The 25772-nt window shown below is 53.4% G+C and overlaps 1 protein-coding gene across 1 annotated transcript in view; it reads left to right on the forward strand.

Moving 5' to 3' along the window:
- The first annotated feature begins 9896 nt into the window (after positions 1 to 9896).
- Positions 9897 to 25772, forward strand: part of SASH3 (SAM and SH3 domain containing 3) — a 29782-nt gene continuing 13906 nt past the window's right edge. The window contains exons 1-4 of the mRNA XM_038415445.2: positions 9897 to 10863; positions 21916 to 22011; positions 22712 to 22861; positions 24635 to 24776. Of these exons, the coding sequence (XP_038271373.1) occupies positions 10807 to 10863; positions 21916 to 22011; positions 22712 to 22861; positions 24635 to 24776 (445 nt within the window). The 5' untranslated portion in view covers positions 9897 to 10806. The remainder of the gene's footprint in view (positions 10864 to 21915; positions 22012 to 22711; positions 22862 to 24634; positions 24777 to 25772) is intronic.

Below are 25772 nucleotides of genomic sequence, written 5' to 3' on the forward strand. Positions count from 1 at the left end.
CCCTTCCCCTCTCCCCTCTTCCTGGACCTAAATTTCTCTTCTCTCCACCCCCCCCCCCATCCCTCCTCTTGTCTCAGTAAGATCGCTGGGGTGGGGAGGGGGAAAGAATCACTGAATTGTATAATCTTCCAAGGAACAAGAGACAGCTATTACTAACTTTAGACAAAACTATAAAAAACTTTTCTTCAGCTGTGCCATCCCCAGTTGCGGCCATTCTAAACCCATCCCCTCCCTTCCTCCAGTCTGCGTGGCCATGGGATCATCACTGCCAGCTGGACAATAAATGCAAACAGAGGGGCAGAGATTGCTTGGTGATCTGTTTTATAGCCTCTGCCAGATGCATAATAGTGTCTCATCAGAAATTAATAAAAACCATTGATTTATAGCCATGCCTTGCTCAGAAGCCATTTAAGGGCTGAAATGGAGCAGGGGCTGGCTGAAAACAAGGGATGTGGCACTGGAGGAGTGAGATTGGCAGGTAGGGTGGGGTTTCATTATAATTTACCATCCTGGAGTTCCGGTTCTTGCTGAGGCTCAGGGTCCTCAGGTTTGTCAAGGAGGCTTCTGCAACCACTGCTCTGGGCAGAGATGCAGAATTACATGTTTCTCATTCTCTGGGTCTTCTGGAGCATCCTCCATGGTCCCTGCTGCCTCCTCATCCTGGTCTTCATTGGCCTCCCATTGGACAATCAGGCCAGTCGGGTTGAGGAGGAGGACATGAACCACTCCAGGCTCTGTGCTGGGAGCACTTGGCAGCACCCAATCCAGCTCATCACAGAATGAGCATGTACAACGAGCCCTCCTGGAGCAACTGTTTGAGTCTTTGGCCTTCTTGTGCAGGAGCCTCAAATGCTTGATGCATTTCCAGCATTGGACTAGAGTCTGCTCCAAGCTTGCCTGCTCCAGCTTCCATGACATTTCCCAGTAGAGGTGAATGGTCCTGTGACCCCAGGCAAAGTCCTGGAGAACAGTTTACCCAGCCACACACTGATCAGCACCTGGCTGTGGTCAGCGGGCCAAGCAGCTGGCCTGCCTCATCTGGCTCCTGCAGCAGCATCACATCTTAAACTGGCGGAAATGGCCAAAAAGAGCAAATAGATCAGGTTCTGCCCTTTGTAGTGTAACTCCCAAGGAGCTCACCTAGTTCCTGGGGCTTTGTGTGGGTGTAACTCAGGGAGGGTCGCTTCCCTGGGACGAAGGGGCCAAGGGCAGACTCAGAGTCTGCTGGGCAGCCCAGAGAGAGTGGGGGAGGGAAGAGGTAGATACACTGGAGGGTAGAGATAAGGTCCAGAGTGACCTAGACAAATTGGAGGATTGGGCCAAAAGAAATCTGAAGAGGTTCAACAAGGACAAGTGCAGAGTCCTGCACTTAGGACCATAGCTGCCAACTCCATGGGTGCTCCAGGGCTGGAGCACCCATGGGGAAAAATTAGTGGGTGCTCTGCACCACTGGCAGCCAAGCTCTCCTTACCCCCCATCCCACCTCCACCTCCGCCCCCTCCCCTGAACATGCCGTGTCCCCGCTCCTCCACCTACCTCCCAAGTGTATCCTGCCCGGCCACCGTGAAACAGCTGTTTGGCAGCATTAGCATGCTCCGGGAGGGAATGGGGGAGGAGCGGGTACCTGGCATGCTCGGGGAAGGAAGCGAGGAACAGGCGGGGCCGGGGAAGGGGTTTGTTGAAGGAGTTGGAATGGGGCAGGGACTTTGGGGAAGGGGTGGAGTGGGGGCAGGGCCAGGGGCAGAGGTGGGTGTCAAGCACCCACTGGAAAGAGGGGAAGTCAGCACCTATGTTTAGGATGGAAGAATCCCACACACTGCTACAGGCTGGGGACCAACTGGCTAAGCGGCAGTTCTGTAGAAAAGCACCTGGGGATTACAGTGGATGAGAAGCTGGATATGAGTCAGCAGTGTGCCCTTGTTGCCAAGAAGGCTAATGGCATATTGGGCTGTATTAGTAGAAGCATTGCCAGCAGATTGAGGGAAGTGATTATTCCCCTCTATTCGGCACTGGTGAGGCCACATCTGGAGTATTGCATCCAGTTTTGGGCCCCCCACTACAGAAAGGATGTGGACAAATTGGAGAGAGTCCAGTGAAGGGCAATGAAAATTATTAGGAGGCTGGAGCACATGATTTATGAGGAGAGGCGGAGGGAACTGGGCTTATTTAGTCTGCAGAAGAGAAGAGTGAAGGGGGATTTGATAGCAGCCTTCAACTACCTGAAGGGGGCTTCCAAAGAGGACGGAGCTCGGCTGTTCTCAGTGGTGGCAGATGACAGAACAAGAAGCAATGGTCTCAAGTTGCAGTAGGGGAGGTCTAGCTTGGATATTAGGAAAAACTATTTTACTAGGAGGATGGTGAAGCACTGGAATGGGTTATCTAGGGAGATGGTGGAATCTCCATCCTTAGAGGTTTTTAATGCCCTGAGGTCTTTTTCAATCCTAATCTTCTATGATCTAGGAGAGACACTGTTCAGAACGACAGTGTCCCCTTGACATGGGGAGGATCGCAGGATGCCCATTCCAGGGAGGGGCAGTGCCTGAGAGAAAGGAGGGGACCGAGTCTAATGACTGACAAGAGAAAGTCTGAGAAGAAGAGCTAGTCTGACCAATAGGGAGTGAGATGCCTGCCCTGGGAGCTCTGGAGAGGGGAGAAGTCAGTCTGGAGGAGCTGGAGCCAGCCCCAGAATGGGCACAGGCAGGGCTGGCTGTGGGGGCTGGTGAGGCCCAGGCTTGCCTGCAGGGTCTCCCTGGGAACCGGCCTCTGGCGCCCGGCAGCAACATCCCTCAGCTTGGACACTTCCCTCTCCAAGGCGACTCCCTTGTTTGTAAAGCTTTGTTGGGAAAACTTCCCCTGCCCAGCCCGGCTGGGTTAGCCCTGCAGCTCCCTAGGCGAGATCAGTCATCACATGGCGAGCTCTGCTCTGGCAGTGAGTGTCTGAGCGCTGGGGTGGGAGACTAATGCTAGGATTTTAGTAGACTTTTGTAACCTGCACCCTGAGCCCTGCACCGCTTTGTGGTGAGGGGAAATCCTGGCACCAGAAGCAGCCTGACTCCTGCCAGCAGAGATCAGCCCCTCTGCAGTGACTGAGGAGCCCAGAGCCATCTCTGAAACTGAGGATCATTCACCAAATTGTGACTCACCATCCTTCAGGTAGATAGTCCGAGAGATTGTTTGGGAGACCCCCACACCTTGAACTTTGTCCTCAAGCCAGGGGTGAGGGTTTGGGGATTTTGTTACCTGCTGCTTATTAAACTTGTGGAGGGACAGACCACCTTATCCCCCATGTGAGTCTATTGTGCTGTACTGAACCCAGTCAACCATATCATTAACTGCTGCACATGTAAAGGGATTGTTGGCCCCTTTCTAAAACTCAGTGGGGGTGTTTTGTTTGGCTAGCTCCCAGTACTAAAAGAAAGGGGAAGGGTCGATGGGAAACCAGGACCCTGAGACTGACAGTCCCCAGGAACAATGGGGAGAGGCCAATGTTCTGGGTCAGCCTGATTGACAGGGTGGGCAGGCTAATGAGGGAATCAGGAGGTCGGGGAGAGGGACATGTCCCATCCTCCGTAGGAACTGGAATTGCCTGGGTCAGACAGAGTGGGGCCAAGCTAAGGAGACAGCTGGGGTCCGGAGCTGAGCTGTGGGGCAGGGCCGTGCCAGCCAGAGGGGCCAGAGAAGCAGCCTAGGGAGCAGGTCAGCCAGTGCTGGGAGCAGAGGCACCAGAGTTAGAGGCAGCCCAGAGAGCAGACCTGTGCTGGGAGCAGAGCTGCAGCAACCAGAGCCAGAGGGGCCAGAGAAGCAGCCCAAGGAGCTGGGGGCAGAGCAGCAGCCATGCTGAGCCAGAATGGAGCTGGAGCTGAGGCAGAGTGGCGCGGGCCCAGCACAGGGAGACACCCCAGCCAAGACGCCTGGCAGGCCAGACATGGAGGGGGATCGTAACTCTGACAGAGGGGCTGACGCTGGGAAGAAGGGTCCTGCCACCTAGAGCCTGAGGGCGAGTGGCCACCACCAGAGCAAGTATTCGACTCGCGGCATCCCTGCAGCACAGCCAGGGCCTGAGAAGGATGCCTGGGACTTTTGAGGAACAGACTGAACTTCCCTGACATTCCAGAGATGCTGGTTGTGATGTCCCCCTGCTGCAAAGCAGGGTGACGTGTTTTCCTTTAACCTTTCACATTTTTTCCTTTTTTTAATTGATTGCTATTTTATACATTGTATTTGCTTTGAATTGTCAGGGTCAAGAAAGTGTCGAGTGCGGAGAGAGCACCCTGGTGTGGGGACACCCTAGCCCAGCCTTGTTGTGGTTACGAGGACTCTGCCACACAGGAGTGTGGAAGGGGAGCCCTTGAGGTCAGGCAGGCCTCTGGGTAAAGGAAGTGGGAGCGAGGACTCAGATCCTTTCGCTAGCCCATTTCACCACAGTAGTGTATAAGCCAGAAGAGTTCCCAACAATAGCGGGACCATTCCCCCGCTTACACACAGAAGATTCATGGCCATAGACCATCAAAGGCCCCCTACAAAGTGAATGTACCAGCGGGACACTAATGGTATGTTTGCTATATCAAGTCATGTGGCTGGGGAACTTAACAGGTATTATCAGCCTGGGCAATGGTAACCCTGAGAATAGTGTTTTACCCAGTTATATTTATCTCCTGTTTAAAATAATGACTGTGTTTAATATATTGTGTGTGTCGGTTATTTCTTGGAAGTCTCCAACTATCCAGCAAGTTAAGTGGGGGTTACCCTCTGGTCAGAATTTTCCTCCCCAGCTGCCCTGGTGACACTGCCAGGAAGGAGCAAGGGGGGGTGGAGGTACTGTCACATAAATTCATATGGGAGGAAAAGAAAGCTACACCTTGCGGAGAGGGAGGCAGGATCCAGAAGAACCTGTAAGGAGATTGGCGCTAAAGGAGGTAATTCAGTGGATAGTGGGTGCTACAATGGCCATCCAATCCCTCAATCAGGTGTGTCCCTAGGACCCTCAACACATGACTGGAGTCCTACTAAGTGACTCCATTGCTAGGCAACCTCTTCCCTGCTAAGCAGGGTCCTTTGGGAAGGGACCAGAAGGGATCTTTTGTCTGGAGTGATTACATTCCAGTGGTCAGACACTTAAGCTAACACCCCTCCATCTCTAACCCTTTGCCACCCACCTCTGGATTCCAGTCCAACAGGTTTCAGAGTAGCAGCTGTGTTAGTCTGTATTCGCAAAAAGAAAAGGAGTACTTGTGGCACCTTAGAGACTAACAAATTTATTTGAGCATAAGCTTTCGTGAGCTACAGCTCACTTCATCGGATGCATTTGGTGGAAAACCAACAGGGAGGCACACAGACAATGCAGAAGGCAAAGGGCTGCACATTTGAAATGGAGGTTGCATCTTAGTAAAGATACATACAGAGAATTCATAATCTCATCCAAAGTTCATGGATTGTCCAAGCAGATTCCCCAAGCGTTCACGTGTGTCCACAAGGAACGATACAAGGTGCTCTCCTGTGCCCTTCACAAGCCCATGCAGTCTTTGGCCCTGTGGTTTCTTACCTCTTGAGCCCAGCCATCACTAACTATGCAACACAAAAGGACAGTGATATGAAATGCCTGCCTTGCTTTGTGATTGTTCCATCCCAGGTGTCAAGATCCCAACAAGGGCAGTCAGGGCCAAAGGTCAGAGTAGGGACTGATTCTGGGAGTAGCAGAGGAGTTCATAATCAGGGTTGATGCCAAGGTCCAAGTCAGATTTCAGGGTCTGGGTCAGGAGGCAAGGTCAAAGCCAGGAGTTCAAGAGCAGGCATACTCATGGCTGCTACAGGATAGTCACACAGTTGCCCAGACACTTCCTGGAATACTCCTGGGGTTTATATAGGGAGGGGAGTCAATCATGAGCCAGGAGGCTGCTGCCTGTCAGACCCCTTGAAGCAGGACTTCCCCTGGTTAGTGTCCACAGCAGATCATAAGCAGTGGAGCACAAACAGCTTCTTCTAGATGGCAGCCTGGTGATGTCAGATGTCTAGCAGCTCCACAGGCCTGGGTTCTAGACCTGCAGGGCCTTATATTACGCCCTTCCCCAGGAGTGCCCCCCGCCAGCCTGGGTTTGTTTGGATGGATTGCATAGAAGGCTACCATGAGATTAGGTGCATAGACTTGGGACACAGGCTCCCATGTTTACTCTTTGTAGCCCTCCCAGTCAATGAGGTACAAGAGGGAGTCACATCTGATTTTTGAGTCCAGTATCTCATGGACCTCATACTTATCCTTGGATCCACACCAGAAGAGGCAGTGGTTGAGTCCAGTGAGTGAAGGGGCCATTGATGTAGGGTTTTAGCAAGGGTACGTGAAACACTGGGTGTATTTTGAGGGATCTGGTTAACCGAAGCTTTCTGGTCACTGGGTTGATTACTTAGCTGATGGAATACGGCCAAGGTGTAAGTAGTCCAGTTTACAATACGGGCAGTTGGTGTAAAGGTTTTGGGCTGCAAGCCACACTTTTTGCCAGATGGTGAATGCCAGGCCTTCCTGGCACCAGCAGTTGGCACACCATGTGTAGTCCTCCTTATCCTTGTCCAAATGGGGCTTGAATTCTTCTTGGACTTCGTGGATCTGCTGCTCCCAATTAGCAGCCATGGGATTGGTGGAGATGACAAGTATGGCTGGGTAGAAGTCACAGGTTTCATAGATCAAACTGCCCAGTGAGGATGTGGTTGGTGTTGTAAGCAAACTCTGCTTGGGGTAGGAGGCTCAACCAGTTGTCCTGGTGGAAATTCTTGAAGCAGCACAAGTGCTGTTGTAACACTTGTTATGTTGTGTGCAATGATGTGCGATGGATGTGTAAGTGCAGACCCCAAACAGTCATAGGGGTTCATGCCAAAACTGCAACACAAACTGTGGACCCCCATCAGTTGTGATTTGCTGTGGGAGTCCATGGAGATAGGTGACATGAGTCACCAGGAGCTGGGCAGTTTCTTCCGCACAGGGCAGGTGTGCAATGGGGACGAATTGGGCCATTTTTGTCAACTGGTCAACCACAGTGAACACTAGAATGTGCCAGTTAGAGATGGGAAGCTTGTCTATGGAGTCTAGGGTAATGGCCATTCAGGGTCTAGATTGGATTTTGGAATGCATTAGCGTGCTCAGGGGTTTCGAGCGCAGTCTATTAGTGTAGGTGCATGTCTTACAGGAATCAGCATCTGAGTGCATGCTCATGCACATTCGGGGCCACCAGAAGGAGCAGATGGCCAAACAGAAGGTCTTGAGGTGCCCAGATGGCCTGCAAATGGTGAGTCATGACAGAGCAGTAGTATCTCAAACTGTGGGGGTCCTGGCAGAACATACAAGGGGCCTTTGACACAGAGCAAGCCATCCTGGACCTCCAGATAGTGGCATCACTCTTTAAAGGCCACTTTGATGGCTAGAAGCTCCTTATTTAGAATTTCATAATTCCATTCAACTGGAGTGAACGTCTGTGAATAGTAGGCACAAGGATGGAGGTGCTGTTGAGAACCATGCCTTTGAGAGAGTATGGCCCCAATTGCCACATTGGCAGCATCGGTCTCAACAATGAAAGGTCGTGCTGGGTCAAGATGGACCAGGATTTGGGCACTGGTAAAGGTCATCTTGAGCTGGTTGAATGTTTATTGGGCCTCCAGAGACCAGGTGAAGGTGGCGTTTTTGCAGAGAAGCTCTGTAAATGGGGAGATTTGGCCTGACAACCCTGAGATGAAGTGTCTATAAAAATTAGCAAACCCCAGGAAGCATTGCAGCTCCTTGATGTTTTGGAGGGACACCGAGGTCAGTATCGCTTCCACCTTCTTGGGGTCCATTCAGAGGCCATCGGGGGACAGGATATAGCCCAGGAACACGATAGACACTGGTCAAAGCTGTACTTTTCCAGCTTTGCATACAGGCCATGTTGACAGAGCCATTCCAAGACCAACCAGACATGCTGGGTATGTTGTTTGGGATCCTCAGAAAAGATAAGGATATTACAGGTAGACTGTACTGGTCCAGGATGCTATGGAAGACCTCATTTCCAAAATGCTGGAATGTTGCAGGTATCATTGTAAAGCCTAATGGCATTACCAGGTATTGGTTGTGGCTGTACCAGGTTTGAAAAGCCATCTTCCACTTGTCCCCAGCTCAGAGCTGAACCAGATTGTAGGGCCCATGCATGTTGAGTTTTGTGAATACCTAGGCCAATCATACACAGTCCAGTAGCTCCAGGATTAGTGGAAATGGGTGTTGATTCCTGATGCTAACCTCATTGAGAGCCCAGTAATCCATGCACATAGGCACAAGATTCCATCTTTCTATTTTAATGAACAGAACTGGGGCCCCAGCAGGAGAGGCAGATGGCCGATTGAAACCCTTGGCCAGATTCTCCTGGGATAGGAACACAGGGCTGCCAGCTCTGGTTCTAACTTTGCCAAATATGGCCAAACAACAGATATGGTCAAACGACATCCTGGCCCCTTGTTGCAGCTCATTTGGGCAGTCATAATCATGGTGTGGTGATAGGGTCTCAGCATTCTTCTTTTTGATGATATCACTGTACTCTCTGTACTGGAGGGAGAAGTGCTGGAGTCAAGTCTAGTGACTGCCCACCTGACCCATGGCCAGGACCACGGGGGCATGTCTTGGTTTTCAGGTTCATCAGACAGTGCAGGTAGACAGACTTGCCAGCAGAACTTGGAGCAGAAGCTAACCTCGTGCTCATGCCAAAGGATGTGTGGATCATCAGTTACCAGTCATGAAATGCCAATAATTTTGGAGAAGTGTGGTGAGCAGATCATTCCGAACTGAAGGACCTCCTGATGGTCCTGAACAGCAACTCCCAGAGGAACCATCTCCTATGTCACTGGCACTGATGACAGGAGAGAGCTATCTACAGTCTCCATTAGTTTGGGGACAATCTTTGGTTGAACCAGAATATCAGGGCTTGGGCCGTATCAGCATCTATGAAGTTGTCGACTGCCCCAGAATCCATCAGTGCCCACTGAGGGGCAATTTAGCAAGGCTCCCCAGAACACGGAGTCAGACCTGGACTTGAAGGTGCAGGAAGTGCTCACCATACCTGGCATGCCTTGGTAAGGATTAGGGGGGCATTATCTTGGGGCTCACCCAGGCCAACCTCCTGTACAGGGCCTGGGCATGGTGATTTCCTGTGCCAGAGCTCCTGTGCTAGAGCTGGCCAGTTGGCAAGAGTATGGCCGGACCCTACACAGTAGAAACACAGCCCATGGGACTCTTTCCTTGGGGGGCCACATGGCGGCGGGCTCTATCTGGCTACATGGGTTTGAAGTCTGGGTTGAAGACAAGTATTGAGGGGCACCGGCCAGGTGGTAACACAGACCCCTTACTTTCCTCGCATTGTTCACTGAGCCTATTGTCAAATGCATATGACAAGGTAGACAAAGGCATCTAGGTTGGTCAGGGCCTCCACACGAGCTTAATCTCCTTGTGTAGTCCCCACTGGAACTGGTAGAGCTGGTCTGCTTCAGTGCACTGTGTTGGAGACTAGTCACTAAAAGTAGGCAACATAAGAGGAGATCAACACCACAGATGCCAACTTTCATTTTTCCGGTGGGTGCTCCATCTCTGCTCCACCCTGAGGCCCCGCCTCCACTCCCCCTCCCCCTCAGACCCCACCCTTGCTCCACCTCTTCCCACCCCTACTCTACTCCTTCTCTCCCGCACCTTCTGTCCACTGCCAAACAATTAATCTTCAGGGCCCCCCAAACAGCTGATTGGCGGGTGTCTGGTAGGTGCTAAGCACCCACTATTTTTTTTCCGTGGGACACTTTCTGGATTGCCCCTGGGATTTATATAGGGCAGGGAGCCAATCAGGAGCCATGAGGCTGCTGCCTGTCAGACCCCTTGAGGCAGGATTTCCCATGTCTGTGTCCACAGCAGTGGAGCGCAAATTGGTTACAGCTGCTGCTGAGTGTCTGCTGCCTGGCAGCTCTGCAGGCCTGAGTGCTAGACCTTACACCTGCTGCCCCACTCTTGGCATGGACGAGACCACTGTAGTGCAGGAGTCCTGAGGGCAGGATGACTGCAAGGCAGGACACGTGCTCTGAATCACTGCCCCTTCCGTGCACAGTGGCCCTACAGGAGTGTGTGCAGGAGGCACTACAACTGTGCAAGGAACAGAGTCGCATACTGGGGATGGCCAAAACGGCACTGGGCAGAACATGGGGGGGATTATCTGCATTCATGTCTATGAATGTTCTATAGCTGTGAGGCAGGTGCTTATTGTTTCACAGGCTGAAAGGTGATTAAGGTTAAACCCTGCAAGAATCCAAGCAATGGTTGTGGACAGAATTCAAATGCCTGGTGCTCATGTGGGCAATACCAGGAATCCACTGCATGAAGGCTACCTCCAGCCCCTCTGGAGAAATGTATAAACCAGTCTGGAGCCAATTCAGGGGAGGCACCCCCCAGAGGGATCTGTGCAGCCACTGGTGGGGAATTCACTGGTCATGAACATCTGTAGCAGTGTCTGCTGAGAGGGCACGCAAAGGATCCTCTGTCTGTGTCCAGGCATGTGGGCAGTGCCCTCCCTGGCACACAGGACCCCAGGTTCCGTGGCAGGGAGACCGCTCCCCAGCTACTTCCTTCTTCCTCCCCCAGCACCAGCTGCCCTGGAGCAGCAATTGCCGTAAATGCAACTCATGTGACGCTGCAGCTTCCTGTGAATTTCCCAGTGTCTGCCTCGGCTGTGGGTGCAGTAAGCGATACGCCGGGTGCTGTGCTCCTCGGCTCAGCCTTCCCCTTGCTTGTCGTGTGCCAGCCTTTCTGGAGAGAGCACCATGCTGCGCCGCAAGCCGTCCAACGCCAGCGACAAGGAGCAGGCGCAGAAGAAGAAGGTGAGTGTGAGAAGCGCCCTTGCCCACTCCAGCAAAGGGCGGCCCACAGCTCAGCCTTGACCAGCCCACCAGCTGCAGGCTCTCTCAGTCTCTCCCCTTCCCCAGGTCCCAGCTCTGAGCAGCTCCATGCTGCCTTCTGGTTCATGGCCCAGACACTGATCTGACTGATCCAGCCAGTTCTACAGAGGGATGGTCTCTCATCAGGCCCTGCTGGGGTGGACAGTGCCAGCCTGTGCCCCCCTCAAGAAGGACTGTGCTGAGATCAGGCCCCCCATGATGGTGGTGGGAGGGTGACTAGTCTGGACGGAGACCCTGTGCCATATCTGGGGCTGGCAGTGAATTGTGTAGCTACAGGAATTAGAAATGGCAAAGTCCTCTCAGCCCTTGGTGCCACTCATCCCATTCCCTGGGTGATACAGGAATGTCTTGAGAGTTTGGTCTAGCCTAGACTGCTTAGTGGTAAGCCATGGCCCCCAACTCCTCTCTGAGGGAACGACACTATTCCAGTGCCAGCAAAATGTTCCTGATATTCAGCCTACATTTCCTCTGCTCGTATCTCCCCATTGTGTCTATTTAGCTGCTCTCCATGCATCCACCTAGATCCCCCTCCCCCACCCTTCCCTTCCCCCTCATTCAGCTGCACTGTGTGTCTCCTTGGCCACCACTCCCGATTTCCCAACCCCACCTGATCACTGGGGTTGCTCTTCTCTGAGCTCACTCTCATTTTTCAAGACCTGCATGGGGCTGAAGAGCTCAAAACTGACAACGGTGCGGGGTGAAAATCCAACACTTGGCTTCTTGCTCCAGGGGCCAGTGACCTGGCATTGGGATCCCACGGTGACAGTGAGGCAGGAGGATGAATCCTGCTGCTGGGGCCCTAGATTGTGGAGTTTACCTTCACTTGCTGGTCGGAGGTGGCCACTGGCACCAGATGAGCTGGGAAGGTGAATCGTACAACGAGTTGGAGCTGGGAGTTAGCAGATTCCAGCACTAGTACATTGCACTGTAGGCACTGCCACATTTCAAGGCTGGGGGGGCCAACTTCAGCTGCCTAATGTCGCTTATGTCCATGGAGATCCCCTGGGTTTGCAGTGGTGTGAGTGAGAGCGGAGTCCAGTCCTGGAACGATCCTGGCAAGAGTGCATTGGAATGTGGCTCCTGCCCAGCACTGAGTACAGGGGTGTAAAACCCCCTGCTTGTGCATTTGTGGGTGGGGGTGATGGCACTTGTCACTTCCTTCCTGTGAGGGTGCTGAAAGGCTGGGCTGCATCTGCAGAGAGCAGCAGCTGCTCCGCTCTCAGGCTGGTGAGAAACTTGTGCAAAAACATCACCAGGGTTTTAGCTCATGGATCAAAGCCCTTCAAGGTGTTTGTGGTTCAGGCAATTCTGAGCTGATCACGTGCTGCTAACCACTTCCTCTGGCAGCGTGCAAGGACTGGCTCCAGCGAGCACTCAACACCAGCTACTAGCACTGAGCAACCTTAGGCAAGAGGAGACTGAAGGAGATCGGACTCCTGGGTCTGGCCATTGATAGGCAGCTGGACCCCTCCTGCAACACTTCAGGGTCAAGCAGCCGAGTCCCATGGGGTGCAGTGGCCATGCTAGGCTGGTCATGAGGATAGGCCAGAGGGGCTGTTGTGCAGCCAGCACAGGCCTTTCATATTGGCTCCAGGCCCTGCCTAGAGCACATACATAGCACCAGACCCATCTCCATAAGGGGCAGCTACAAGCATCGCCACAAGCCATTAGAGTGATACAAAGGGTTTTCGCCGATACGCACCTCCCCAGTGTTGTTCATGACCTACACACAGAGAAGTTAGATAAAGACATCAAATACTCTTGCTGGAAGGGTGCAGTGTAGCACTACTTTTACTCTTGGATGCCAGAAGGATCACACATGGTAATCAAAACCAGACAGAAAGAAACCAGGATGCTCCCTAAGGCAGGAGGCACTACTTACCCCACCTTGTTCTAAGCTGGCTTTTTCCAGAGTGACTCTGATTACACGCTTCCCTAGAGAGCCTGTTAGACTACAAGCGATAGCAAGAAAACCTCCACTCTTAAAGTGATCATTTGAAATTCCAACACAGTCCTCAATACACCACAGCCAACTCCAGGATTAACCTCCCCAGGAACCTGCCCCCGATTAATTTCCTCAGGAACCTGTCCCCTACCTAATCTCCCCAGACACACTGCTCCGAACTGCACTTCCCAGGAACCCCAAACCCTGACTAACCTCCCCAGAAACCCTCCCCCAATTAACTTCCCCAGGAACCTGTCCTCTATCTAACCTCCACAGCAGTGGTTCTCAAACTATTGTACTGGTGACCCCTTTCACACAGCAAGCCTCTGAGTGCAACCCCCCCCTTATAAATTAAAAACACTTGTTTATATATTTAACAGCATTATAAATACTGGAGGCAAAGTGGAGTTTGGAGTGGAGGCTGCTGCTCGCGACCCCCCATGTAATAACCTCGTGACCCCAAGGGGTCCTGACCCCCAGTTTGAGAACCCCTACTCCACAGGAACCTGGCCCTGATAAACTTCTCCAGGAACCCAGCACATATCTAATCGCCCTAGGAACCCATCCCCTAAGTAACCTCCCCAGGAACCCAACCCGCCAATTAACCTCCCCAGGAGCCCCACCTGTATCTAATCTCCCCGGGAACCCTGCCTCCGACTATGCTTCCCAGGAACCCTAAACCTCAACCAACCTCCCCAGGAACCCCACCCCCACCAAGGTGTAATCTCTGTCAGTCTTCCTCCTACTCCCCAGACCTCCAATTTCTTAATGCATTCCCCCTTCCTGGCTGCAATCACAGGCTCATTCCTGGCACCTCCATATTTTTATGTCTCCTGTCTGGCCCTCGTTGAGGGTCTACCATCTTCTCTGAGGGCAGCCTGGCTTCAGCTCCATTGGAAACAATGGGGGATAGTGGCCATCTTTACTAGGGGAAGTTCAGGGCTAGCATTAGGCTGCTTCATGGTACTGCAGTGTGTCCATCTTCCCCAGCCTTCCCTCTTGTTCTTCAGAGTCTCAGCTTTCAATTTAAACAACAGTGCCTCTCTAGCAATTATGGTTGTGACATAAAAATTGACCTGAACATAACCAATGCATCCATGTCTGCCTGAGTCTGCAGAGAGCCTGACACAATAGCTCTGAAGTATGATCTGCCCCACTTATTTCAGTGGGTGCTAAGTCAGATGTCAGCATCAACACTGAACTGTTTCAGTGCCCATGCAAGGAGAGCAGCCAGTCCAGTATGGAGACTTGTGCAGCGTGATGGCTCATTTTGGCGCTAGGAGCAGGTGGGGTTCATAGATCACAGAATATCAGGGTTGGAAGGGACTTCAGGAGATCATCTACTCCAACCTCCTGCTCAAAGCAGGACCAATCCCTAATTTTTGCCCCAGATCCCTAAATGGTCCCTTAAGGATTGGGCTCACAACCCTAGGTTTAGCAGGCCAATGCTCAAACCACTGAGCTATCCCTCCCCCGCTTGGGTTGGGAGATAGCACCACTTGTTGTTTCCTCCTGCCACAAGGGAGCCCAGCACAAGGGTCCCATGGAGTGCAGAGAGCTCACATTATCACCTTTTGGTAGCTTCTGAGAGCGGCGTCTCATTCGGGCATCGTGAGTGGGTGGGGCTTATTGTATGGGCAGAGCTTGGTAGAATACCCACTACATCCCCCTCTTCCCTGTAACCCCTGTAGGAGCCTCTCTGTCATCGGCAAAGACTGTAAGGAAACAGCAGCTATCTTGAGTGAGGGAAGCTTGGCTTCAGTCCCATTGAGAGGAATAGAAGAAGGCAGCCATTTTGGATAAGGGCAACATTTCACAATTTTGAAGACAACAAATCAGGAGCTAATGAGAACCCAAATCTGTCCTCCCCCAACATTGTGAGAGTGGGCAGCTCTGCAAGAGAGAGGATGAGGAAGAGGAAGCCACTAGCCATGGTGACCTCAGCCAGCTGAATGTGGGCATCGCCCCACTTTGGAGGTGATATATTGAGGGCAGGCGGTGGACTCAGGAGTGTCTGTGAAGGGCTGAATGAGGGTTTGGTTTCCACATGGCATGGGAGGTTACAAGCCTCGTGCAATCAGCAGCCCTTGGAAATATCTGTCCCCCCACTGCTGTCCTGGCCCAGTCTGTTTCTCCAGTCTGACACAGCAGGCCCTTGCAACAGTTCTGCACAAAGTGAATGAGACATTGGGAAGTACCACATCCTTCCTCCTCTCACCATGGAAACAGGCCGTCTCTGAGGAAGGCAGGGCAGGCCAAGGCAGCATTATAGCAGCAGACCTCGCTGGGCATCCCCTCTCCTCTCACTGCCCCACCCTCCACTCTCACTTCCCCTCCTCTCTGGGGCCTGGGCTCTTAGTCCTCCAGCCCTACTTTCCTTCTCTAGCTCTTGGCACCCTGCGTTCCACCACCCCCACCCAGCCTCTCACTGATTCTAGTCAGTCACTTTCCATTTCCCCATTGCTACTGGCATTGAAACTCCTGTCTGACCCGTCTTTACTTCCAGTGAGCACCAACCCCTGCCAAGGCTTTCTCCAGCTGCTCTTCCGGGTATTTGATATTTCCAGCACCCGCCCCCACACCTCACTCACGGACGGGTGGCCTAGTGCCAACGCCATGTGTCCCCTCCGACTCACTAATAGACTCATCGACCGATGGGTCACCTAGTGCCAGTTCCACACACATCGCCTCTGATTCAGCGATAGATGGGTCGCCTACTACTGGCCCTGTGCTTGTCCTCTCTGACTCACCATCGGATGGGCTGCCTAACTATGGGTCTACACATGTCTGCTCTGCCTCACTGACAGACACCATCTCCTAGTGCTGTCCTCCTATGTGTCCCCTCCAACTCATTGACAGACACCACCCTGTAGTGCCAGCCCTGCATGCATCCCCTCCAATTCAACAATGGACACTGTCCCCTAGTGCCAGCCCCAGGCACGTCCCATCTGACTCCCTGACAGATGCTGACCCCTAGCGCTGACCCCATGTGTGTCCCCTTTGACTTGCTGACAGATATGTCACCTGGTGCTGGCCCCGCATAGTGCCCAGCTTATAGGGAGCTGCTCAGCCCAAGAGGCTAGACCTTAAACTCTTGTCATCATAATCAAACGGTGGCCTGACCCAACTCTACTGACTCACCACATCCCACAAACAAAGCCAGATGAGGCTGCTGGGCCATGAATTCTAAGGAAATGCTGGTTGCTGGAGGAAGTGGACTCAAAGGAAAATACAGCTACTTACTACGCTGGTTTTCACTTTCTAAGGCTCAGGTTGTTTAGTCCAGTGTGTAAAATGCCCCCAATGCTCTAGGCACACACAGACTCCTTCCAGCAATGATGGAGAGGCACATTAGCTTGATACTTTTGCTAAAAAGAGGGCTGTAAAATAACCAATGTGATTGAAATTGTCATCTAGCTTCAGTGTTAAAACCCCATTGAGATGAATGGGGCGATTCCCGCCTCTCAGAGCTCTCATTTAAGACTATCCACAAACTCCAGGAGACAGCTGTGTGTTAGTGTAACACAGGGATTTTTTTTTGCAAGCAGATAAACTGGAAATGCTATTTGCTAGTCCCCCCACCACCCATTAGATGCTTAAATTCTACAGAAATGATGGGCTTGCTCCTGGGCTGCAGGGTGGGCCCGACCACGATGCACCACCACTGTCCCCTTCCCATCTGCTTCTCTCCCAATGCTAGAGTGTTGTTTGCCCTTGTCCTGCAGCTGGTCCCTGATCTGACAGCTCACTCCCTTCCCCCCCCCCCGCTTCCCCCCCAGTGCACCCCAGACACTGTTCCTGGACCAGGTGCTGCACAGCTCCATACAGCCCAGCTTACAGTGTTATTTATAGTAATACACCAGATGCTTGACAGCACTGTGTGAGCCAGGGGTATTTCCACACAACTGGAAATACCATGTCACTGTGTGGATCCAGCTGGAGTTTTTTTTGTGGAGGGAGGAAGGAGCGGTGTTAAAAGGAAGTCTCTAGCCTTTATGGTTGCGCTGATGGGGCATGTACCCCACACTGCCCCTGAAAGGGTTAATGAAGGCATGCTAGGCCATTTATCTGGCTGCACCTGGAGCTGGTCTAGGCTCACAGAGGCAGGAAGGTGAGAGTGGAAAGGGGCTGGGGCAGTAGAGAGTGAGGAACTCTGCAGTCACTCCATGGGGCCAGTGGGGTGACCTTGGGCTCCTCCCCTGAGCGGGTGAAGCCTGGCAGGAGGCCGGAAGAGAGAGAAAGCAGCCCCTGGGAGTAAAGCAGTCCCAGTAGCAGGATTTGGACAACTAGGGAGAGAGTCCTGGGAAGTGCCCAGTGGAGGAATGGCGCAGCAGAGAGGGAGACAAGGCCCAGGAGGGCTGAAATTGGTTTGTGTCTGTATCCTTAGTTCGGGATTTTCATTAGGAGACCCAGAGGAGAGCCTTGAGAGTCCTGAGAAGGGATAAACCGTGGTGAAGGCTGTGAGCATCACGCAACCCAGAGCAAGCCAAAGACCCTTCAGTGAGGACATTAGACTGTTGGACTTTCTGTTACCCTAGAAGGAGAAGACTGAATTGTGACCTGGCCAGAGAGCTGAGTGGCAGGAAGAGGCAGATTATCAGAGGACCAAGGCAGCTGTCTGCAGGGGGGCGTTAGGTAGGGAGAGAACTGCTACATAATGCCCTGCCATGAAGAGGCACTGTAGTGGTGAGGGATCTGAAACCCACGGCCTCCAGGCTGTCTTCACTACCTCCCTGCAGGAGCAAAGTTCAGAGAGAACTGCTGGGTATGCTGAATGGGCTGAGCTGAGCAAACCCAGGGGTTACAGCACAGCTGTCAGCCAGGAGGCTCACTATACAGCCAGGATCGTCACTCCAGGCTCATCTCCAGCCCCTCATATAAGCTGGCAAAGTCTTATTTTCTGGTACATACACATTACAGAAGGGAACAAGGACCTTTGCTCACACCTGCCGGGGACCAAAGCCCTTTATTGCCAGCTGCCAGGATTGTGGGCTTTTTGATCGCAGCAGCCAGCCATTGGAGAGGACAGCCCGGCAGAGTGGCTTTCCCAGGTGCTCCCAAACAGGCAGGATCTCGGAACATCAGGACAGATCAGGCAGCTTTGGGCGTTGTAGATCACCAATGCAGAGATTGTCCAAGGGGTGAGACCAGCAGGTGCGGGCTTACAGCAACCAACTGACTGACTGCACTGGCACCACAAGAACCTGTGGTTTGTGAAGGCAACCACCCTGCAGCAAGGATTTCCATGGGGTCTCGTCAATGCCTGCGGAAGTGACAGCAAGTAGGATGGGCCTAAAGCATCTTTGGAAGTGCTTGCGTTTGTGACCAGCCCTTTCCCTGCGCTGAATCTGAACAAAATCACTGTGTTCCCCTGCGGACAGCCTTCCATACTCTGTTGTCATGCAGAGATGTGGCCTGACACCCGAGTCAGCCCAACCCTCCCTTTCTCCCCATGGATGTGCCTTCTCCTGCTATTCCCATAGTCTGTTCTGCCAGCTGGGTTCAGTACAGTGCGGGGCTCGCATAAAATGCACTAGAGAACAAGAACTCCCTTGGCAATCCAGCGTCACTTTGCAGGTATAGCTATTGCAGTGCTGCCAACCCCACGCATTCCAAATCAGGGGGCAAGACCCCAAAATCATATGATAGGCTTAAAAATCCTGACACTTTTAAAAAATTATAACGTGTGTGTCTGTGGTTTTCTCTTTCTGGTTTTTGGGCCTTTAGGAATCATGTTTTCAAGCTTTTCTCTATAACCAAGAAGGCTAATGGAGCATATGGGAATAGGGTCATACCCCTTTAAATAGTTTTTGCTCCCTACTGTTGCTGTCTATGTTCTTTTTTTCCCCAAAGAAATGGTATCAGACTTGTCACATCAATTCATCACCATTCTGCCATAAACGGGTTAGTGGGAAGGTTTATCCAGACATTCAAATAAGTGTGTCATGCTATGCCCCTGTATAAAGGTCGCTGACAAAACAAAGATTATGAATTTCCTGTTGTCCTGTAGGAATGCAGCTGATGCTATTAAAATCAGATAATCAGCAATGTTGTTTATGGGGCATAATTTATACCCTAGCCTGGACTTCTTAAAGTCCAATCTACAGACAATCATTCCTAAGGAATAGGGTGATCAAATGGGCACACATAGTCACACCCTACTGCTCAGTTTTCACACGGGAGAAAAAAATCTCCATAAAGAAAAACATATAATAATTGATGGAGACTTGAAGTGACACATCACAGATTGATCCTCTGCCTTGTCTGGTAGATGTGATTCAGAGCATGCCCTGGAGTTGACATGTAAACCAGCTCTTGAGCACACATTCTGCAGGACATACTACACCAGTGATACCTGTTGAAAACACAGAGCTACAATACAGCTCCAGTCACTTGTGACTGCCCCAGTGTGTAAGGGATCAGGTGTAAGCAGTCTTGCCTAGCGGTCACAGCTGGGATGCAGTCTACTCATCAGGGATGGGAGTCACCGGGCTGGAGTTGGAGGAATCACAAGGCCAGGTCAAATAAGAGTCAGGCCAGGGTTGGAGACCAGAGATGGTACCAGGTTAGAATCAAGAGGCAAGAATCGGGGTCAAAGTCAGGCTGGAATAAGAGATCAGGAAATGAGGCAAAGTCTGGAGCTGCAGCAGGCCAAAGTCAGTGTGGTTGCCAAGACAACTTCCTACGGCAACCCCTGGGGTTAAATAGGGGCACTTGGCCAATCAGAGGACAGCAGGGTACTGTCTCTCTGGGTCTCATGGGCGGTACTTCCTGTCGTGCTACTCTGCACAGTGCTCTCAGGCTGCACCTCTGTATGGTGACGCTGTTGGCATATCCGCCTACCCATTCCCTGCAGAGCTGGGTTCTAGTCCCTGGGGCCTAATCGTGTGAGCCTCATGGCCCTGCTGCTAGATGTGATGCTGGCTCCACACACCAGGGAGGTGTTGCTGACATCTTACAGGCATCCCAACAGGAAGGGCGGATGCTGTTGGGATGCCAGTGAGACGTTACCTGGAGAAGTCCGGATCCCCTTATTACATGTAGCTGGTAGTACAGTGTGTAGTTAGCAATAGGGATTTGGCTAGTGATGCATTTGTAACTTTTGATTATCTCATCGGCACTACTGGGGGAGGAGTACGTAGTGCACAAGGATAGAGTAATACCCCAGTCACTAGTTTGTGAGCTCATCGTGTTGTGTGTTTTAGAAGCTGCAGGCAGACTTCGCCTGGCTAGAGGAGCTGTCAGTGCCAGACCCTGAGCACAAAGTGGTCTGACAATGTGAAATGTTACAGTCTCATAGTGCTCTGGCCTTCCTTCAGTCGCTCACTGTATTCAAAAGCAGCGTTGCATGATCTTCGGCCCTGTCGCCAGGATGGACACCCACACCCAGTACACCGTGCTCTCACATGTTCTAATGCCATACGAAGGGGCGCTAGCCCTGACCCTGCCTGGCACTGCCTGCGGGGCCACCCCAGAGATTTGTACAGTTGCAGGATTGAGCCAGAGCTGGGAACCTCATTACACAGAGCCTGGTGTGATGCCATCAACCATAGTCACTCTAGCGGGCCCAAGAGACTAGGCATGTTTGATGATGATATTTGCACCCCTCCATACCCATGTGTTCCCTTCATATTATTATTGCTATGTGAAGAGGAAAAGCTCCAATATCTGGACACATATTCTGTGTCAAGGTGAGTGGAGAGTCGCCCAGAATCGCCTGTCGCCTGGCACTGGGGCATCAGGAAACCACCACCGATTGCAGCCCTTGCTAGAGCATTGTGGGAGTTGGGTAGCACTGCCTTTGGGCTTTGGACCTGCTGCCAGAGAAGCTCTTTGGGCACCATCCTACCAGGAGAAGATTACTCTGCACTGGGTGGCAGGGTGGTTCCACAGGCTGGGAGAGACCTGTGTGCAGGGCTCTACCACTCTCCTCACAGGATAATTGGCCTGGAGAGGGAGCACACCCTGCTCACACCATGCCAGGCCACAAATGCTGCAGCTATCCTGGAGCCAGCAACGGATGGGCCTGCTGGAGGGACAGATCCAGGTAGCTCCTCCTCTTTGGGCCTGATTCTCTCCTCACATCCTCTGGTTTTACACCACTGACTACAAACGTACCCAGGCATGAGAGGGGGCCCAGGCCCTGAGTTTAGATTACAAACTCCCTGGAGCAATGTGGGTCGTGCAGGCCCAGCAGCCACTTCATGGCAGCAGCAGGTGGCGAGGAAGGGGCTGGCTAAGGGTCAGAGCCCAGCAAGCTGCAGCCTGTTGCAGCCTTGCAGCGTGATCCTGGGAATGGGCTGCACGTTTTCTCTGTCTAAAGTGCAGCTGTTGAGCATGGACTGAGGCTTCTTAAAAAGCACTTGGCGCATCTCGGGGCAGAGGGCAGAGGGTCTGTGGCTGTGTATCTAGCCAGCTAAAGGGAGCAGGGCCCGGGGCATGTCCTCCTCCACAGCAGTGTGGCAGTCGATGGGGCTTGGTGCCAAGGGAAGCAGCGATCAGCCAGGGGAGAGAGGCTGAGGCTGGAGGGACAGCAGAATTGACATTAACTGTATTGTATGGTGCAGCCACGGGGTGGCACCATGGCACATGCCGTATCTGAGCACACTACCGCTGCACCTGGCCGCGCCTTGCGGGCTGGCCTGGAAGACAGCGCCTCTGCCTTCCAATAAAGAAAGCGCTGAGGCCAGGTTGTATCTGGTACCAGTCACACCAGCCAATTATGGCCCTGCTACCCCCATGTCTGAGCAGTTCCTGCAGGAGGGGAAAGCCCTCCAGCCAGGGTGGGGCCAGGAAGGGGAGGGATGACATGGCAGAGGTGGGAAAGGGCCTTGCATGATGGGGACAGATCTGCTGAGCTCTGGTCTGTTCCTGCCCTGTGCCGGGGGCCAGGCTCCAGAGAAAGGGCAGAGTGTAAAGGAGGGGGAGGCCCCTGCCGAGTGTCATGCCAGGACGGGCGGGCTCTGGCAAGCAGGCAGCTCTCAGCGGGATGGGGCTTGCTGGCTCATGCTGTCCCTGCTTCCCCACAGCTCTCCCTACAGCGCTCCAGCAGCTTTAAGGATTTCGCCAAGGTCAAGCCCAGCTCCCCCGTGGTGAGCGAGAAGGAGTTTAACCTGGAGGAGAATGTGAGTATCTGCGCCATTGCACCACAGGGAGCAACTGACTGCACTCACGGGCTGCCGCTCCCTCCCTAGCCATATGGCGTGCCCACTCCCTGCCCTCAGGGAAACCCCTCTAGCTCCACTCACACAGGGGGACTGGCTCCTGCCCAGTCCCAGCTCCCACACCAGTCCATGCCTGACCCAGGCCCATATAGCCCCAGCCTGGCCTCACTCCACCCACAACCCACTCGCCCCTTGGGCTCCTACAGCCCCAGCTCCACCCACCACTCCACACTCAGACGTGTATAGTCCATACACTACACCCCTGTTCTCGGTAGACAGCTTCTCAGAAGAGTCGGAGGTGCCCACGACACTGACTGCTCTCTGCGTGGCACTGATCCCCAAGCTGGCACTCACCTGCCAGCACCCCCCATCATCTCTCAGCTCAACACAGGGACAGCGTGTGGCACAGGTGGACTCCTGGTGCTCGCCGAAGACATGCCTCTTCCCCACAGTCAAGTGCTTGGGCTCATCCGTGTGAGGCACTGCGGTTTCCCTGCAGAGAGTTCTGCTCAGGGCATCCTCCCAACCTCCATGTGGCAGCCCAGCTCGCTCATCCTCCCTTGGTTTGAGGAGCAGAGGGCAGAGAGAAGTGCAAGGCACTTGCTTCTCTGGCTCTGTCCCCCCCTCCCTCACTTCCAACTGGTTGTGACTGTCCCTGCAGATTCCTGAGGATGACCCAGCCAATGCACTTCCTGATGACACTGGGAAGAGCAGTGGCATGAAGCTGGGCAAGAAGTGGAGAGCCGTCATCTCCCGCACCATGAACAGGAAGATGGGCAAGATGGTGGTGAAGGCGCTGGCCGAGGGGAAGGTAAGGAGCAGGGTGCCAAGTCTCTGTGCTCAGATCCCAGGGTGTCAGCACAGGTCAAAGGCCTGGAACTCAGAGAACCCACAGAACAGAAAGGACCAGTGCCCAAAGCGAGCTGAGATGGAGCTGGTGCCAGCTTGGCTGCCAGCCCAGCTCTGCCCTGGTGGCTCCTGTACGATTGAGGTTTTCATTTCCCAAAGCAGAGTTCCCAGCCCTTCTGATTGCAAAGAAAATCTTGTGAATGTGACCTGATGCACTAGGGCATGCCTGAGCCCACCCAGAAACTCCCTCCCCAAGGGTAGTTAACTCTGGTGCCTACCAATGACCGTGTGATGCAACACTTTCACTGCTGCTCCTTTTAGGAATTGTGGGATCCTGAGCGAGACTTGAGTATGAACGTTCTCGCCTGTCTGACCTCTAAACCCCTGCAGGGTGGGGTTCCTCTCTTAGTTATGCTTCTAGGGCAGGCATGTGGAAATAAACACCTGCCCTGTCCCAGTGCATGAGAACAGATAGCACCCACATGCAGATGGTGGTGGGTGGGGGACTCCCCACTGGCTCAAGCTACACATTTATCCTGTAGTTGGGGCAGAGGGTGCTCCAGCCAGCCTATATCTCACCATTCCTGAACCAGTGTCCCATTCATTCACCCCACCAGCTCCTTTGAGGCAGGGCACGGGCTGTTGGCTGCCTGGCAACCGGGGTAGCTGTTCCCGGGGTCTGACTCTCCCCTTCCAGAGAGAGTGCAACACAGTTTATTTGATCACTCAGGCGCTGCTGCTTGCCACCCTTCACTGGACAAGCACCCGTCAGATGAGCTGGCTTTTTCCCCTCCCCTCCTCGGGCTCGCCTGACTGGCTTAGGGTTAGCAGGTTCCCCATGTGGGGTGGGAACCTCTGCCCCCACCTTTGGAGCTTGTTTCATGCCAGCCCCTTTTCACCTTTGTCCTCTGCCCTGGGCTGGCTTCCTGCAGCTCTGTGCCCAGCTTTGGATCAGGTTGGGGTTCCGCTCGCTAAGCCATTCTTCCAACTCTGAGAGCAGTCTCTACATCCTGGAGCGTGCACTCCCCATACCAGCCATCCCCTCCCTGAGATACTCGCCCGGTTCATTGCAATTTTAGACTAGTTCTTATCAGGCCTTCTCTGAGCCCCTCGCTGTCTCTTTCCATAAGCAGCAAGGGTGAGCTCAAACTTCTGTAGCAAAGTGATTTTAAACTTACCCCAGCACTCTTCATCTGACGCATGACTGGCCCATGTCCATTGAAGGCTGGGTGGACAGTGTGAAGCAGTCAGGCCACAGCAATCTGAACAATGGCAGAGGAAATGGAATGACCGGATGAGAAGGCGGGGAGGGTGGGCTGACAGCTCTAGGTGGACACTTCCCATCCACTGACCTAGACCCGCCCTCCAAGCAAGTGAAACAGGAAAGTGAGCCCCTGGCCCCCTCTTTACTCCACCACTCAGCATCACTTGCTGCCAGGAGAACCCCCCTCTGATATACCTGGACCCAGTTATCAGACCCAGGAGTCCCAGGTCTGTGGATTCCAGATGGTGATCGTGCTCGGAGCTCTCCCATTGCTCCTTTCTGTAGCAGCTAGCCCATGTGCTCAAGGCAGCACTCAGCATCTGTGCCCGCTGGACACAGAGAGCCAAGCTCGGGCCCTTGTTACATTGCTTTTGTGACCGTCTGAGTACCAGCCCCTCAGACACAGCCATGCTGCAGCCTTGCAGCCCCCCTGCCCCAGCCTGCACTAATTGCCTTGGCCTCTGCCTGCAGGGAGAAGTGGGGGAGGAGGGGTCCATGTCCCCCATGTTGCTGGACAGCAGCCTGGAGGAGCCAAGCCTCGAGAAGATGCCCTTGTCGTACATGGAGCTGGAAGAGGACGTGCACACGCCGCTCAGCCGCCAGACATCCAGTGGTGAGCACAGAAGCCGGGCTGCTCAGTGGGAGGGGGCAGGAAGGGGCATTTTCACATGCCACCATCCTCCCAGCTCCCCTCCCAGGGCCAGCTCTCTCCAGGCTCCTCTGGAGGCAGGAGAGGGCCCACCCCCAGCAGGAAGAGCAGAGGCTGGAGCAGTTTCAGCCTAGCCCACATGGACACAACACCCTGTCACCCTCTGGCGCTGCCACTTGAGTGTGCTCCCAACCCAGGAGGGGTGAATCCTCTTGACTGTTCTTCCCCCCTTTCCCTGCCAGCTCAGAGGGCAGCCCCAGGCCCCTGCTGCTAGGGTAACCAGGTGTCCTGATTTTATAGGGACAGTCCCGATTTTGGGGTCTTTTTCTTATATAGGCTCCTATTATCCTTCACCCCCTGTCCCGATTTTTCACATTTTGCTGTTTGGTCGCCCTACCTGCTGCCTGCCCCAGGGACAGTGTGGCACAAGGGCTAACAGGGCTTCGGTGATTGCCAGCACCTCTGCCACGATTTGGCCTCAGCCTCCTTGGGGCAGAGCCCTGGCCAGGGAGCTGCCCCAGGCAAAGGTGGGAAAAGCCACCTTCACACTACCATGGCTGCAGGCAGCCTGGACAGAGTGCATCTCCCATGCATTTAACCTGCTGTAACCAGGCTCAGAGCCACGCGCTCAGGCTTGCATTTAGACCTTGCGGCTCCCTCACCACCCCTAGGCTGCAGCGCCTGGCTGCAGCTGGCACTCGTCCACGCACACAGGTGGCCTTAGAGCTGTGTGCAGAGCCGGGCTCAGACTTGGTGGCACGGGTTTGTAAATGCAGCGCGTATACGTGCCTTTGGGTTGCCAGGTGTCTGGTTTTGACCAGAAAGCCCAGTTGAAAAGGGACTCTCGTGGCTCCAGTTGGAGCTGCGGGGGATGGCGCCTGCAGGAGCGAAGGCAAAGCTGTCTGGCTGCCCATGCGCCTAGAGGCTGCAGGGACCTGGTGACCATTTCCTCGGAGCCGT

The sequence above is a fragment of the Dermochelys coriacea genome, chromosome 9, assembly GCF_009764565.3.
Source record: "Dermochelys coriacea isolate rDerCor1 chromosome 9, rDerCor1.pri.v4, whole genome shotgun sequence".
NCBI lineage: Eukaryota > Metazoa > Chordata > Testudines > Dermochelyidae > Dermochelys > Dermochelys coriacea.